This window comes from Manis pentadactyla, chromosome 3 (assembly GCF_030020395.1).
Source record: "Manis pentadactyla isolate mManPen7 chromosome 3, mManPen7.hap1, whole genome shotgun sequence".
NCBI lineage: Eukaryota > Metazoa > Chordata > Mammalia > Pholidota > Manidae > Manis > Manis pentadactyla.
In genome coordinates, this window is record NC_080021.1 from 140,031,272 (window position 1) to 140,048,889 (window position 17,618).

The 17,618-nt window shown below is 42.4% G+C and overlaps 1 protein-coding gene across 7 annotated transcripts in view; it reads left to right on the top strand.

Annotated features, from left to right (window-relative positions):
• The window catches only part of SLC28A3 (solute carrier family 28 member 3), a 52,732-nt gene that overhangs the window by 31,317 nt on the left and 3,797 nt on the right, over window positions 1-17,618 (top strand). For 6 of the 7 annotated variants that reach the window (XR_008996486.1, XM_036923237.2, XM_036923239.2 and 3 more), the window contains 12 exons: window positions 524-668; window positions 1,921-2,034; window positions 2,663-2,740; window positions 5,080-5,160; window positions 5,878-5,958; window positions 7,897-8,022; window positions 10,342-10,472; window positions 11,676-11,844; window positions 12,262-12,459; window positions 16,589-16,670; window positions 17,048-17,146; window positions 17,384-17,504. Coding sequence is in view for 6 of the 7 variants with exons in the window: in XM_036923237.2 (XP_036779132.2) it covers window positions 524-668; window positions 1,921-2,034; window positions 2,663-2,740; window positions 5,080-5,160; window positions 5,878-5,958; window positions 7,897-8,022; window positions 10,342-10,472; window positions 11,676-11,844; window positions 12,262-12,459; window positions 16,589-16,670; window positions 17,048-17,146; window positions 17,384-17,504 (1,425 nt within the window). In the remaining variant the exon portion in view is untranslated. Of the gene's footprint in view, window positions 1-523; window positions 669-1,920; window positions 2,035-2,662; window positions 2,741-5,079; window positions 5,161-5,877; window positions 5,959-7,896; window positions 8,023-10,341; window positions 10,473-11,675; window positions 11,845-12,261; window positions 12,460-12,795; window positions 15,325-16,588; window positions 16,671-17,047; window positions 17,147-17,383; window positions 17,505-17,618 lie in introns of those variants that run through there. The other variant, XM_057498532.1, reaches the window with a different exon arrangement.

Sequence of the window (17,618 nt, forward strand, 5' to 3'; positions counted from 1 at the left end):
TTCCAGTACAGCACCCTTTCTGGCTTTGCTATCCAAGCCATGAGCCGGACTTGTCATGCCTACAACATCCCCCAGGGAGTCAGAACCCAGTCTAAAGTCTGACTTAGCTCTCTGAGGCTCAAGTGAAGTCCCCCAACTGCAGGGAACACATTTCAAGTTCTCCCTGAAAAGGAAGAGGTGATACCTCACCCATCTCCCAAAACAGAAGTGAGGACTCCCCGTAGATGTCTCAAAGAAATCACCAGACTTCCCTCTCCAGACTTCCTTGCTTCTCCCTGACCCTTTGTATCTATCCTTGAACCAGCAAAGGGCCCAAGAACTGTGGAATGAGGAGGACACGTTACTTAATTTTTTGGAGATTTGCCATTTAGTCTCAACCAAAGAGGGTCTGTTGCAATTTCTAGAGGCACATCTTCATTCTGCCAGGATGTCTACTCTTGATATTTTCTGTTTTTTAGCCTGATTAAAATTGTTCAAGATAGCCCCACAGACGATATCTGTGCCTCCTCTCCGTTTCTCATAGGGTGATCTGGAGCTTGCTCATCCTGGGAGTTTTTTTCTGGCTGATCTTCGACACTGCCAAATTGGGCCGACAGCATCTGGTGTCCTTTGGTGGGCTCATAATGTACATTTTCCTGATATTTCTATTTTCTAAGCACCCAACCAAAGTAAGTACGAAATTAATCTTTTTTAGCTTTCCCCCCCTTTTCTTTAATCATGTGTAAATGTTCAAAATAATGAGTGTGAGAGAATATAACTGTTACTCAGTGTTTGTCTGAACTTCTAGGGCAGTTTAAGCAGCCAGGGCACCTTTACTTCTGAGCTCCATACTAATGTTGGTCTCTCCCTTTTCACTGTCAGTAATTTCCCAGTTAGACAACCAGTGAAATGTTCTCTCCTGTCAAGTCCAATCCGTCCTTGTAGACCCCACCTCCCCCCCATCAAACACACATACAAAGAGAATACATCCATTTTGATACAGATTTCCCTAGACCAGTAAACAATCTAATCTTCTACCCTTGGATTCTGTAGTTTATCAAATTTCCATTTGCAATTTAGGGTATTTTACTCCAAAATTTTGTCTTTAAGCAGTCTTGTTCACACTGGATTCGATTCCCATCCTTATTCTGTAAGCCTGTAATCCATTAAGTGGGCAGGAGTTCAGAGACATGGAGGCTTTCACATATGACTCATAATGGCAAACTTTGGAAGACTTTACTGGCTGAAAGGGTGACCCTAGAAAAAAAAGTCACCTAATAGGATCCAAATTCTTTCTTTGCTCAGATAAACATCTCCAGAGTTTTCTATGCCTCCAATCCCATAGTTCTTTGCAGGCCACTCATCTCAGCACCAAAAATGAAAGCAGGTGATTGCCCATTACTACTGGGCTCCCTGGGTCTGCATTAGAGTTAATTGCTTCCTTTTACAGTGAAATGAGAGGCCCTCAACAGAGTGGAATTTCATTTAATTCACTTACAAATTGTTAGATCAACAAACCTTGGGCACACAGAGAAATCATGTTCTGCCTTTCCATTTTCCAGACAAGGGAAATAATTTTATGTACCTTATATTTACAGCTCAACTAGGAAGGCCATATCCTTAGTCCTTCTAAGAGTACTCTTTGTGTATAAGTTATTTTATTGTGAGGTAATGGTTACATACTCTCCTGGGACTCAAGGCTTCAAATTCAGGATTAGGAAGAGGGAATGCAACCCTGACATGTCTGAGTATGATTCTATCAAGGGATTTCTATCTATCCACTGATTCTCTCCTCTGCTCACATGTGCTGTGTCCTCCCAAAGAAGGTGGGTCACAGGTCACACGTGAGAAGCTTCCAGGGAAGTAGCTATCCTCTGGACATTTATGCTGAGTTCAGTATTCCTTGTCTAATAGGCTGTATCTCTCAATCTTTCTGCTTAGGTTTACTGGAGACCTGTCTTTTGGGGAATCGGGTTGCAGTTTTTTCTTGGGCTTTTAATACTCAGGACTGACCCTGGATTTATGGCTTTTGACTGGTTGGGCAACCAAGTTCAGGTAAGTTGGGTTCAAATGAACACCTTGCTTTTATAGTGTTTTTCACATTTGGATATAATCCTCAAGGTATGTCTGTCAGAAATAGGTTTATTTGCCTGTACTAGTTGACCCACATTTTAATTCTGTAGCATGTGTTAGACAAATCATTTTTTTCATGTAGAATATGTTAATCCATCTAGTTTATTAATATTGCAGTGGTCCCTTAATCCATGTCACCCAGCATATTACTCCCCTATCCTGAGTGCCCCCTTCATCCTACCCAAGGGGAGTCACACTTCTAAGATGGTTCCACAGAGAAACAGGCTTTCTTTGCATCCAGAGGTAACTAATGTCACCTATGTACCATCGATGGCCCGCTGGGACTGCCATACCTGGCTAATTCTTGACTGTCAATCCTGGAGTCAAATTGAATGTCTGAAATGACAGGGAATCTGTATGTATGCAGGTATAATTCAAAATACCCTTCTGTGCCATCCACTGGAGGCAGAGAAGCTGAGAAGATTAACTTTCCAAATCTATCCAGTATGTTGGCTGAGTCCTCACCCTCTGCAGAGCCTGGGAGGCCATGTGGACTGTAATCACTGCTGCAGTGGTTGTAATATCTGCTCCTTTTCTTTCTTTAACCAAGACTTTCTTGGGGTACACTGATGCTGGCGCTTCATTTGTCTTCGGTGAGAAATACACAGACCACTTCTTTGCGTTTAAGGTAAGGCCACACCCCTTTTCTATGCAGTTACTTCCTTTACAGTAATTTCTCAGTCTTTGTTGATGTTCAGATAGAACCTAACTGACCAGAAACTAGGTACAGCTGAGCATGTTGTAGGTGCATAGCACATTCCCACCTCTTTCGTTTACGATTTTATCTGGTCAGTGGATTATAAACATTTTTCTTTGTTACTCTAGCATTAAGGGAAACATCTAGAAGTCAGAAATATTCAAATACTTTGGGGGTGGGGGGTGCTGGTAGCATTGCCTGAGATATTTAGGAAAAATCGTATAGGATAATAGTATCTGAGATTCCAGGGAAAGAGACATACGTTACCTGGCAATGAATAGGCATATGGCTACCAAAGGTTTCCAGGTCCGGGATCAACTCTGCACTCAGGAACCCCTCAGTCCCCCAGACCAGGACAGCTGGTCACCCACATCAACCTCTGTTCTTCCAGAGCCATTCCTATGCTAAAACTTTCCCTTCTTTCCTGCAGCTCAGCCCTGACCTGAGAGGTTGGGCCTTCCCCCAGTATTCCCCAGAAGAAAGGTACCCCAGCCCCATGCCCAGGCCTAATCCATTCCCTCCTGGGGCTCCCACAAGCCCCTGGAAGCTGACCGCCTCTAGAAAGCCCCTTGCCCACAAGTCATAAAGATGAAGTGGGCTTTTTCTTCATGGTTATTTTTTGTGGTGTGTTATAGGTCCCAAGCTTCTCAATTCTTTTCTAGATTAGGGACACCAAATTCACCTCCAGACTACCCTGGCTTCAGTTAGGCCAACTTTCATGCTGAATCTTTTTTTTTTAACTGCTCTTTTTTTTTTTTAAACTACTGATTTGTTACTTTGGTCCTGAGACAACTAAGGTGTCTCTGAAAGGTCAAGTGTTTACACATTGAGATCGAAATACACCTATATAGTAAATTGAATCCAGAGCTGGAAAAATAAATAACTAAGTGACAAGGAGGCATAACTTGCCTGGGCGACCCCAGTGTCTTCAGACCTCCCCCCGGGGCAGTGGCCCCCACTCTGTCCACCAAAGCAGAATCCCAATGGGAACAGTCAAGAGATGAGCCCCTTTAACACTTGCAGCTTTCAGGAAAGTTCTGGCTTCCCATTAAAACCAATAAAAGCACATAAATAAGTGAGCTCTGTATAATGGCACAAAGTGTCTTTTAATATATGTCATTAATAGATTTTCTAAATAAGATCCTATACAAATTGTCCCCAGTCCTTCTGTGCCTCTGGTGGCAGCTTGCCCCTGGCCATGTAGCTGGGGAACAGAGCACAAGGTGTGCAGAGGGCTGGGGGTGGGGAGGGACCCAGACTACAGCTCTGTGTGTTCGTGGCAGGGCAGAAGCTGCTCCCTGTAGAAACACAGGTCACAAGGAAGGCCCCCAACAAGCATCAGGAAAATAGCATCTAGAAAAAGATAAATTTGTTGACATAGAAGTAAACAAGTTTCCAAGGTTTAACCATGTTTTAGTAATTCAAAACTCCTTAGCTAAAATAATTATTTTAGTTTGCAATTTCATTTTATTGAGGTACATACAATAAAACTCACAAATCTTAGTGTGCATCTTGACCAATCTTGACATGTGTGTACACTCATGTAACCATCACCTTGATCAAAGATACCAAACATTCTCACTAATCTTATTTTTCCCCTTCACCTACTTCACCCATCCTCTCTTCCCCCTTCCCTATGGCAACTACTAGTCTGTTCTCTCTGTTTATGAGTCTATTTTGTAATTTTGTTTTGTTTGACTGTTGGTTCGTTTTGTCCTTTAGGTTCCACGTATAAGTGAAATCATACAGTATTCATTTTTCAGGGACTTAACCTCACTTAGGTCCACCCCTGTGGCAAGGCAGAGGGTGCTTACTCACAGGAGGCGCTGTGCGTGAGCACTCACCGTGCTCTACCTGATCTGCCCCACTGGTATGAATAAGGATCTCAGGTTGCTCTGCTAATGAGCCGCCATGCCTATCAGAATAAACAGAATGCTGGCAGCCTTATATGGGGGAAGGTGCTACACATTCCCCCAAAACTTCATTCCTTCTCTCAGAAACTAAGCAAAGCTCATTATAGCAAAGAAAAAAAGAAATGTCACATTTCCTATGAAATATATTCAAGCTTTTCCAGAGCAAATTAGAAGACTATAAATGATGAAGCTGCCTGATAAAAGTGTTCTTTAGTTCACAAGACATTTTCAGTATTTTTATGATGTGTTGGAGGAGAAGAGAGACAGAAAGGATCTGTAACCTGCTAATCTGATCTAAACCTACTACTAATTCTGAGGCCACCATTACCCATGATTGCTTTCCTCCCCCACACCCAGGTCCTGCCGATGGTGATTTTCTTCAGCACTGTAATGTCCATGCTCTACTACCTTGGGCTGATGCAGTGGATCATTAGAAAGGTACCAGGGCCGGAGGGGACTGGGTAACAGGTGTAGAGCTGATTCTTTCAGAGACAAAAATCTTAAATACCTTTTATCCAAGTTTTTCCAAAGTACCTGTCTCTTGTACCAAGATCCAACCCCCGCCCCAGCCCAGGTTATTAAATTCAAACCCAAAATCCTACATGTGTCCATATAGAGAGTTTTATCTCAGAGACTTGTAACAAGGCTCTGACTGGCAACCCACTGGATGGCTTCATGAAACCTTAGGATTTACTTCCACTCACTAGCTGGGTAAGCTTACACAAAACAACTCAACTGTTCTGTCCCTCTGATTCTTCTTCTACTAAATACTCATAATTATAGGACCTCCCTCAAAGGGTTATTATGACAACTAAGTGGGTTACCGGAGTGGTTAAAATGGTACCTGGAATGCAGTAAAGCCTGTCATGACTATTAGCAATTTTTATAATTTATTACTTTTATACAATGATCCAATAGAAATTCATTTGTACAATGTTCAAAGTCATATACAATGATTCTGACTTACCACTCAAATAGGAGGATATGATTGGCCTGCTCTATAGACTAAATAAGGTACAGTCACATTTAGCACCATTGCTGGCCTGCCAACAGTTTTAAAGGCCTGGACATTTTCCTCCAAAGGTTTTTATCCGTACTTTGAAGTTCCATGTAAACAAATAGCTCTTCGCTGGCTTTCTCCCTTTTCCCTTTTAGGTTGGATGGCTGATGCTAGTGACTATCGGATCATCTCCGATTGAATCTGTAGTTGCTGCTGGCAATATATTCGTCGGAATGGTAATTTGTAATATCAAAAAGTAAACAAAATACCTGCTGAAATGGGTAGTCTTCCCAGAAAGTGGAATTTAAAAATATAACATTGTTCTTTCTTTTAGTGTAGAGGAAAGGGTGTCAAAATAAGGAACCCACAGTGTTGACAACGTCCAGATTCCAGAGAGAAAAACAGAGAGTGTACAAGACAGATCCCTTCCAAGCGTCTTGGTGCACTAGGGTCAAACTTGAGTTCTGGAAAGTTTATGGAGGGGAAGAAGAATGAATCATTTTATCAAAGCATCGGGCTTCTCATGTGTAGATTCTCAACAAATCTTTTCTGAATGTATTGAATTGTTGAGGTCTGTGGCCCACCCTTCAGATGCTAGCAGTTCATCCTCTCAGATGAAGTTCAGCACTTATCTCCAAGCTGCAAACATGTAACAGCCTCACATTCTGCAGTATAATTGGTTGTGGTGATGAAAGCTACCAAGGAACTCTTTATGCCAATAGCCTTGCAGCTGTATACATACTTGAGTTCATTCACAATGGGTCTGAACTGGCCAACAGTCTGTGGTTGCTGAGCCTGAAGGAAAATGCTGACGGCCGAAGAACAAAAGCATTTTCGCCTCCCTGACCCATCACATGGATAAATGCTCTTTTGCCTGTATCCTATGTAAGCTAAGAAGCATGTTATCAGGGTATGTCATCAAAATAGCAGCATTCCTAAGGGTTGGGTGAATAAGAAATGGTAATAATCACCCTCATCACTCAGGATATGTAGCTTCAGGCAGAATGGAATCACACACCAGGGAAACCAAGTGTGCTGCTTGTCAGCACCGCTACCCAAGGAAGTTGGATTTGAAGCAAAAATCAAGTCACCCAGAGAAACACATGACCCCAAATCCTGGGCTTACAACTGCTCCAGGCAGGTTGAGCTTTCTTCTTGGTAAGCCCAACTTGCTAGCCTGCTGCATAGTCTTTAGAGCGGGGCCCATACTTCCTTCCCCAGGAGTTGAAATTATTATAATTACAGTCATAAAATCTCTCAGGACTAATTAGGGCACCATCTTGAGTTGATTACTCCTACATGCAGGGTAAGAGGGCTCATGTACTGAGTTTCTATTTAGTCCATAAATTGAAGCTCAACACATGCAACCTTATAGAACAATTAGAAATAATGAGGGGAAAATTATAAAATTGCACACATGCTTCTGTGGTGCTCAATTTGATACTTACTATGCTGAAAGTACAGCTATTATTTATGGAGAGCCTCGCACTGCAGCCGCCCATCCTCCATAATGGGATTCAAGCCTTTACAAGTACACTCTCTCCAACTCCTCCCCACAAGAGGAAGAGAAGGGTCTCTGATCGTCAATTAGGAAGGGCCTGTGGGTACCTGTCCTTGTTATTGCCAGGATTATTTTATACTTGTACCTCTGTTTCCCTGTGGTCAGCAAAGAGGTTTAGGGTCTGTCAAGTTGAAGGTGGAAGATGGGAAGTCACAGAGGCTTGGGAATCTCCAGTCCCAAGGTCAGGCCACAAGGCAGAGTTACTTGTCCAATAGTGTTCCAACCCTACAAAAGTGTACCAAGCCATCAGACTCCAAGCTGAGGCTAGATGAGGGCCTATGTGAATTGGCCTTGCAGACTGCACATTTTACCTGTGACTCCATATGCGCACTCACCTAGAATTCAAATAGCCCAGACATCAGTGATGTGTGCTCTCAAACATGGGAGTGCATCAGAGCCACCTGGGAGTCACTGAAACACGATTACTGGTCCTGCTCCCAGAGTTTGATTCAGTAAGTCAGAGTGTATCGAACAAGTTCCCAGGTAATGCTGACGGGGCTGGTCTGTACTCCACTTAGAAATAACTGCTTTGGAGAAAGGAGTTCTGAGTAGATTGGATTCCCTCTTAAGATTTATAAGGCAACATTTAATCTCATCCCTCTCTTGTTTCCAGACAGAGTCTCCACTGCTGGTCCGGCCATACTTACCGCACATTACCAAGTCTGAGCTCCATGCAATCATGACCGCTGGGTTTGCTACTATAGCCGGAAGTGTCTTAGGCGCATACATTTCTTTTGGGGTAAGAATGTTTGGAGATTAATTTATGGAAGAGTAAACCTCCTTACTATTTTTTCTTTACCATTGCTGCTGGGAAAGGAAGCCAAAAGTGTCCTTTTTACTATATAGTTGGTTACAGTTCCTTTGCCACTTGAATGGGGTGGCCCCAAGGAGCTTTGGGGTTCACTTTCGTATCCTGCCACCTACTTGTGAATTATATCCAACCATACCAAAAGGAAATTGTATGGTGGATAAAATGAGAGTTCCTGTGGCCAGAATTCTCACCTGGCCCTGGTTGACTAGCTCACTGCACACCTGTGTGTAATACCTGGCTGTGGACTCTATATAAAGAGCTGCACCCAGTGCTCTGCAAGACACAGTGGCAGGGTTGCAAGGCTGCAGGAGAGCAGAACAGAGGCTGGAGTGGTGGCAACGTGGAGGCAGAGATGCTAGTGCTTGACCTACCGCTGGGAGAACAAGCCCAGTAATAAACCCTTTCACCCCAAAGAACGTTTTGCTGTCAATTTTTTTGGTCACATTGAATCCATAGCGAACTTGCCTGGGTCTGAAACCCATTGGCAAGACAGTATCATGAGGCTATTTTGGCTGAAATTACATTACATTTAAATACATTTAAAAAAAAACCTATTACTGACCCAGTAAAGGCAATTTAGCCCAGGGGTCAGCAAAGTATGCCCATGGACCAAATCTAGATTGCCCCCCCTTTCTTGTAACTTGTCTTGCCTGAGGGTTTCAGCTCTGGGCAAGTTCACTATGGATTCAGTGAGAGAGAGAAATGACAATGGAACATTCTTGGGGTAAAAGAGTTTATACCTGGCTTTATTCTCACAGCAGAAGGTCAAGCACTAGAATCATGTCTGCATCCACCAGTCTACAGGTCCATAACCCACCTCTGTCTCTGCCTCCACCCAGGGCACAGACAGAGCTCTTTATACAGTGACTCAGTTAACAGTATTGCCTATGGGTGTGGAAACATTGACCTAGCAGTAGGTCAATTACATAATCAACTAGTTTAGGATCAGGTGAGGATCCTGGCCATGGAAACTTCCATTTTCCCCACATTTGTGTTTTATTGGAAAGTAACTATTACTTTTTATTTCTCTGTGGCAGCCTGTATGCTAGAATTGAGTAGTTGTGGCCAAAAAAAGCCAAAATTATTTACTCCCTGGTCCTTCACAGAAAAGTTTCCTGACCCCTGACCTGTAGCCATGGTTCTCAAACCTTACTGCACATGAGAATTACCTGGGAGCTTTTAAAAACCCTAATGCCCAGGCCCACACCCCAGAGTAATTAAACCAGAATCTCCAGGAATGAGACCCAGGCAACAATATTCTTTAAAAACTCCTCAGATTCCAATGCACAGCTCAGTTTGAGAGCTGTTGGTCTATGGTAGAGGGCTGCAAAACACTATGGTAAATGGTATGTGCACCTCAAGCACAGGGCTTACAAGCCACAGGTAGATGCATCCCCCACTGGGAAAATGGAATAACACAGCAGCTGTGTGACCCAGGTAGCTAGCAGTTCTTACAAGACAGGTGAGTTTCATTCCAGGACTGCCTCTGTGTCTCAGAATGCCAACCAGTAGGAAGAGGGAGAAGGAAAGGGTGAGGAAGATCTCAGGAAGAGCAGTTTGACTGGTTCCCCAGTTGACCCATTCCACCACCACAGCAGGAATGCTGCCTGCAAAAATGTCTGGGTGCAGAGGGATTGGGCAGGGAGGTATGGATTCCAGCATCCTTACAATATAAGGAAGAAAATCCCAAAACAAAATAAAGGTGTGGGAAGGAAAGGGGAAACAGTTTAAGTGGACCTGCAGCGAGGAAAACAGAAATAGTTCACATATTGAGGTGATAACATTATGTAAAGGTGAAAAGAACTTCAGGAAATTAAGAGGAAAACCACAAGGGGTGTATGCATTCCTGCACCCCAGACATCTCCTACCTAAATTGATGATGTAATGAAATATGGGGGTTAGGGACTATTTGAACATTCGAAAGAACAACAGAGAAGTGGAGGAAATCTTCTTTAAAAGTTCCTACAACACAGGATTAATTATTTTCTGAAATGACCAGATTCCGGCTTTGGGCTTCCCCTGAGGGTGTGACCCACTGACATGGATTCCTCCCGTCTCCCTCTGGCTCTCAAGGCAATGCTAACTTGGCTCATCAGGCTTCCAGACCTCCAAAGAAACATTGTTTCTTGGCTTATACTCAATTCCTGCCCGCCCCCGCCCCCGTCTCTTGTAAGGCTTTTGGACCATTTATCCTGAACACCACAGTAAAGCCAGCCCTAAGTTGGCCTCTTTCTACTGAAATTGCAGGTCTCTTCTTCCCACCTGTTAACTGCCTCTGTAATGTCAGCCCCCGCATCACTGGCTGTGGCTAAACTCTTCTGGCCTGAGACTGAAACACCTAAAATAACCCTCAAGAATGCCATGAAAATGGAAAGAGGGTAAGTGGAACACATTCACCTACTTAATGACTATATACAAGCCAGCCAGGGTTGGGAAGAGTGAGGTCCAAATTCAAAGTACAGCAAACAGTTGATAATCAGGGAGCTCAGTGAATTATGGTATTAACGTGAATTTCCCAGTGACTATTAGACCTCACCTGAAAAACCTTGTTTCAACACTTGAAAACCTTTCTAAGTACCTGAATGTCAATAAATTTACTTGACTGTTCAGTATAGATATTTCATTTTTAATATAGTGTAGTGTTCACCAAGCCTTGGTTTAAGACCATTGGAAAGCCACGGGATGACCATTTCTGGAAGTTTCTTACATAATATGGAAAAGAAGGTGTTGTCCAGGTATCTTTGTCCCCTTTTCTGTTCATTTTCTTTTGAAAAAAAAAAAGAAAAAGAGAAAAAGGTGGTAAAGACTAAGGGATTTAGGATGTTCAGAAGTTCAGAAGCATCTCACTAAATAACAGAATCCACCAACCAACATATTTCTGAGATTCATCTCTTGTTTGTATGAATCATGACCACCAGTGAAATGCAAGCTGACAAAGAACATATATATGTGGAATGTGTGTGATCACACTAATAAAGAGAGAAAACCTGTGAACCTACATGTTATTTAGGGGTACAGGACATAGAGGAAAATTGAAAAGAAAAGGAATGATAAGCAAATTCTAGGGAATCAGGTACCTCTGAAATTAGCAATTCTGGAATTGCTATTTTTTGATAAAGTGATTCGAGAGAATGAGACTGGGCAAGGGGACTCAAAATATAGTGGCATTCCATTTCTTGAATAAAGTGATAGATATTCAGAACTTTATTGGATTGTTAGTTCTTATACATGAGTATTTTACAAAATTTTCTGGTAGTTACTTTTAATATAATGTTTAAAACTTACAATATTTTTATCTTTTCTCAATTTTTAAATTATAAATGCTCCCAAGTTAAAAGAGTATTGTAATGTTTAGATACCCATGTGCCCATCAACTACACTCAAAAATTATAAGTCCTGTTATGATTTTATGGAATTTGATGAGTATTTTGATGGTTTTCAGATGAATATTTTGACCAAGGCATGGGCCTGAGAGTTTGTCTCTCCATCCCAATAAGCTCTGTTAATGCCATTTCTACACCTGTGACATACCCCTGCTGACAACTCCTTGGTAATTCTGGAATTTCTATTTTTTGATAAAGTGATTCGAGGAATCTCCTAGAAGCTGCATCGCAGGGAGCATCCTCATCCATCTCCCTGGTGGCAAACATCGCTGTGAATCTGATTGCCTTCCTGGCCCTGTTGTCTTTTGTGAATTCAGCCCTGTCTTGGTTTGGAAACATGTTTGACTACCCACAACTGAGTTTTGAGGTAGAATTCCACCATGTTTTTCTTCCATTTGTTTCCCCTCCATCATGTTTCTGCCTGTCTTTGTTTAAAAATAAAATAGGTTTATGAATAGCCATCCCTGGGCCTATAGCACACTCTACACACTCTTCCCAATGCACAAATTGTCTTCCCGCCCATCTGTCTCTTTCTCTGTCACCTTCCTTCCCCCAACATAGTCATTCCCTCCTGACCCCATCCCAGGAATCCAGGTTACTTCAAATGACCCAATTTCAACCTTGATTTCTAATGGATACAGATGGCGAGGGAATGTGAAGAGTCCCTATGCCTAGAGGACACACAGAGGGGATGGGGACAATCTTGTCACAAAGGGGAGGTAGAAGCAGATCACCTGCAAGCAAATCACTACTCTCATGAAATATCTGTTTTTGGTTTTTATAGATAATATGCTCCTACATCTTCATGCCCTTTTCCTTCATGATGGGGGTGGACTGGGAAGACAGCTTCATGGTTGCCAGACTCATAGGTTATAAGACATTCTTCAATGAATTTGTGGCTTATGAGCACCTCTCAAAATTAATCAACCTAAGGAAAGAGGCTGGGCCCAAATTTGTGAATGGTGTGCAGCAATATATGTCGGTGAGTAAATATTTTTATTTTTCAGTATACTTCTTCATCATGTACATGCATTCATCCAATAGTTACCGGTGCCTCTGTGCATCAGGCCAGGCACGTGGGATACATCAGAGAACAAAACAAACTGAGCTCATGGTGAACATAGCATCCCATAATTTTCAGTTACATTAATTTAATTAGTGTGTGTGTGCATGTGTGTGTGTGTATGTGTGTGTGGAGAGACATACAGCTAATCTTTACCACTGTGATCATTTACTTTTGAGTGGTATGGATTCGAACCCAGAGTTATATGAGCTCGGATTGAAATCAATCAACAAATGTTTACTGAATGCCTTCTAGGTGCCGAGGTCACAGTGTGGGCTGGTAGTCTCATGATCTTGAAGCTCTCTTCTTTACAGCTTGAGAGAGTCTATGAACTCTGAAACACTGCCTAAATTCACTTCCTAAAGAAATACTGCAACACAGTCACTACTCTCCAAGTGGATGAGGGAGGAGAAGAGGCTCTGGATCTGTGGTCTGAACCTTAGAGGCAAACACCCTTTAACTACGCCAGGACATCAGGTCCACAGGCTGTAAGGAGATGCCTGGATCTGTTCAGCCTTGAATGGGATAAGGGAATTCAGGAGACGCTATGACTTAGGCTGCATCTGCATCTGAGTTGCCAATTCCTATTTGCCTGAAGAACAGAATTGTCACATGTGGTAACTCTTAGGGAAATGGTGAACATTTCTGACCACCACCATTATTAACTGAAACAATTCATTTGGAATTAATTTTGTAGGCATGTATTTGGCTTTAAAAACAAAGGGGAGGAAAAGCATGCTGCCCAGTGTTCTCACTAAGACTGCCCACCTCTGAACACCACCACCGCCTCTCCCAGCATCCCGAAGACCAAACACACAAACTTACTCCTACATGTTGCACAAATATAACAGCACACTCCAGGAAGGTGCTGATTTGTATCTTACAGTCAGGGGCATTTTGACCCACACATCTGATAGGAGAACTGGCCCTGCAGGTCTGCTGTTTCTCAAATGTTCATTCTGCAGCTGGCCACACAGTGGAGCCCAGCCGAATGTACTCATTGTTTGGATGCCACCACAAACCAGCTTGCTTCTCTGCCAAAAGCAAACAATGGGCTAGATGAAGCGACATGTTTTCCATTCCCAACTGCCAATTGCCTGGAGAACGTGGTTTTGCTAGTGAACAAAACAAGCTCGCAGTTCTGGCCCTGCTAAGTGGGTTTGTGCATCAGGTGATTAAGAGGACAGAGACAGAAGAGCACTGCTGATTTGGGTTGGGGGTGAGCCCAGCCAGGAACAGACCCGTAGAGGATAAATGGAGATACGAGCTCAATGGCTTCTGCTATTGTTGAGTCATGATGGGAAAAGCATTTTGTTTTTCCCCAATTTCCTATTTCCAATCAATAATATGGGGAGGAGTCCCTGCAATTTCAGTGTCCATCAACCAACTAGTGGGGGGCATGTCCCACCATCTCCTGGAAAGGCACTAGGTGACTGATGCATGAGACTTGGGTCCATGAGGCAAAAACACAGTGTTACGCATTGAATTAGGCCCACTGCCAACCCCCATCTAAGATAAGATATTAGAATGTGTATACAGCATGTCATCCCCAGAATGAGCTTTTTTACTCCATCATTTTCTCTTTCGTAGAATAGAGATAACACTTTGCATGCTTATTTGTTTTCACATAGCACATAGCATGGTACAGATTCCAAAAGGTACAAGGGATAGAGAGAAACTCATCCTCGCTATTTCTCCCCTCAAGGTCATAACATGCTCACGGTTACTAACCTTGCTCTTTGCACTTAATAACATACCTTGGATGCCATTCTATATCAGTATCTGTGATATTGTTTATGTAATTTGTTTATTTGCACACCGTTATTTATTTTAACCAGTCCTTTGTTAATGAACACTGCTACCAATTTTTGCTTTTGGAAGCAGTGTTACACTGACTGGCCTTGTACAGACGGTGTCCTTGCTGTGTGCCAGGAGAGCTGCAAGAGGTATTATTAATTTCCTATTGCAGGGAAGCTCTTTCCATCACATCATCCTGCACATTTATGGGCAAAGGCAAAGTGGAACCATCCCAGCCTCCTTTTCATCTTATTACAAAGCCTACATGGCCACATCTGTGTACCCCTTTCCCACAGATCCCCAGAAAAAGGAAAGACCAATCTTAAGCACTTTATGCCATATCCCTTCCCATGCTCTCTTAATAAGGCTGCCTGGTTTTGAAGCCAACTGAACAAAATGAAAAGCACTAGAGAGCACAGGAAATGAGGATGAGCTTTTCCAGAAACAGCGGACTGCTCAAATACTTGCAATTATTTTTTCCTGCATGCTGATTGAAAATATCTACAAGGTGGTCTCAGAAGCCATAAAAGAGAAGAGGGGCTTTATAATCAGCAAAAAACTTACCAGGACCACTTGAGTCTTAAATGGGAGCTTTTCAAAAATCCATTTGGTTGGGCTAAAAAGGCACCACTACTTTTGAAAGCAGCATTGGCCTGGTTTTTCCTTTGAACCAAATCATAGATTTTGGGGGGATTGGGGAAAAGAAAATCATTGCCTCAGTTGTGTGGGTGCATTTGCTAGCTTAGGTGTGCCTCTGGTGAACAACAAAGTCCACTGGATCCTCTGAGCCCCCTGTAGTCAGTCCGTCTTAACTGTCAGGCTGGAGCCGGGAACACCATCCTCGCACTTGCATGAATCCACTTTATATCTTCCCACTGCCCCCTGTGAAAGGACTATTCATTCCTGCTTACAGATGGCCACCTGATTTTCCTACAGGATGGTCAGAGCTGAGGAACAAAGACAGACAAACCCACACCACAGCCAGACTGAAAGGAACTCCTATGATGTCTGTGCACTGACTTCTTACTAATGTAATTCCTTTTCTCTGAAGTATAATGTACATACAAAAAAGGCCATTTTTGGTGTACATACGAGTCTTGACAGATGTGTGACCTGTGTAGCCACAACCTCAGTCAAGATAGAAAATGTTTCCATCACACCTGGAAAACCTCCCTTATGGCCAGGAATCAACAATACCTGTTCCACCCACCCACCCACTTCCAGGAAGCCAAGACTTTTCACCATAGATTATTTTGCTTGTTCTAGAATTTCATGCAAATGGACTCCCTTAGCATTCACATTATTACACGCATTAGTTATTTTCCTTCTTACTGCAGAGTAGTATTCTATTTTATGGATATCCACAATTTGTCCAATTGCCTCTTGAAGGACATTTTGAGTTGTTGCCAGCTTGGAGCTATTATGAAAAAAGCTGCTATAAATATTCATGTACAATCTTCTTGTGGGCATACGTTTTTATTTCTCCTGAGAAAATCCCAAGGAGTGGGATTTCTGAGTCATACAGGCCATGTATGTTAACTTGGTAAGAAACTACTAAGTATGTTTGTATTTTACAATAGGCTGTGTCCATTTACATTCCCACCAACAATGTATGAGAGTTCCAAATGCTCCACATCCTTGTCAACACTTGATATTGTCCATCTCTTTTAGCCATTTTAGTGGACGTGTGGTGGTATCTCATTGTTTTAATTTGCATTTCCCTGGTGACTAATGATGTCAAACAACTACTCATGTACTTACTGACCATTTGTGTGCCTTTTGTGAAATCTCTATATCCATTCTTCACTGGCTGCTTGTCTTCTTATTATTGAGTTATAACAATTTTAATACATTCTGAATAAGTCCTTTGTCAAATAAATGTAATATTTTCAGTGACCAATTTTGTATCTTCAGCAGCTAGCATTGTACATGGCACATTACAGCAGGTGGCCAGGTTACAATGAATATTAGAAGTTAACACTGAGCAGAAAGTAGCATTTGTAGAGGCCAACACTACCAATTTTAAATCCTTTGCAGAAAGTCTCTGAATTCACATACAGCCTCTTTCCCTCCCTTGATATTTTAAAGGGAGATGGAAAAAAAACATCCAGGAAGCAGTGGGTGTTTAATGCCACCGTACACTTACTTGTCCATATGTATCCCATTGTCAAAATAGGAAGCCTGTTAGGATGTCAGATTTCCCAGCTGGGTCACACCATGTGTACATCTGTGTGTTTATGCTTCTTTACAGATTCGTTCTGAGACAATTGCCACTTATGCTCTCTGTGGCTTTGCCAATTTTGGCTCCCTAGGAATAGTGATCGGTGGACTCTGTAAGTGAAAATAATATCCTTCCCTAACAGATGTGACATAAATATATTTTGGATCTCCATCTTGCTCTATAATGTTATTCATGTCAGGAGAAAAAGGCTCTGTAACAGTAGCAAATCCTTTGGGATCTATATTTATCTCTGTTTTTCAGTATAGTTTTCCTATGTAGACCCAAAGTAACCTCAGGAAGAATTTGCTCAAATATAGGTGCTCCTCTACCCAGGGATGACACGTTTCATTTATTTTTCCCAGATAACACTTTTTTTAAAGATCAGATGACTGAGACCCCAGCCATAGAACAATTCTCAGAAACTGGGATTTGGAATTCTAATCAATAGCCTCAACATTAATCTCTCCTACTTGCTTCCATGTTTCCCAGCATCCATGGCTCCCTCCAGAAAGAGGGACATCGCCTCCGGGTCATTGAGAGCTCTGATTGCAGGGACCATCGCCTGCTTCATGACAGCTTGCATCGCAGGTACTGCGTGCTGCCCTTTGTGTCCTGTCTCCCCATGCATACAGGATGGCTGCTTTCAGGGGACAGTGCTTCCATCCTGAATATGCAGCATATGCTGCTCACTAAGCTGAGAAGCAGAGCTGCTGTTGAGCATATTGTAAAAAGAAATGTGTGGCACATGGTGGTGAAGCGAAGAACAGAAGGAGAGTTCAGGGACTTTGTTAATTAATAATAAATGGCACTCTGTTCCACTCCTAGGCATACTCTCCCACAATCCTGTAGACATTGATTGCCATCACGTTTTAGAGAATGCCCTCAACTCCAGTTTACCTAGAAACATGACTAATGTGGTATCTTGTTGCCAAAGCCTATTGAACAGGTATTGTACTCTTGATTATAACTTCTTCCTGTCCATTATTAATAAACAAACTAGACCTGAAGACCCCATCCACTTATTTTTCTAACATCATAACTCTTTATTTAAAAATAAGAA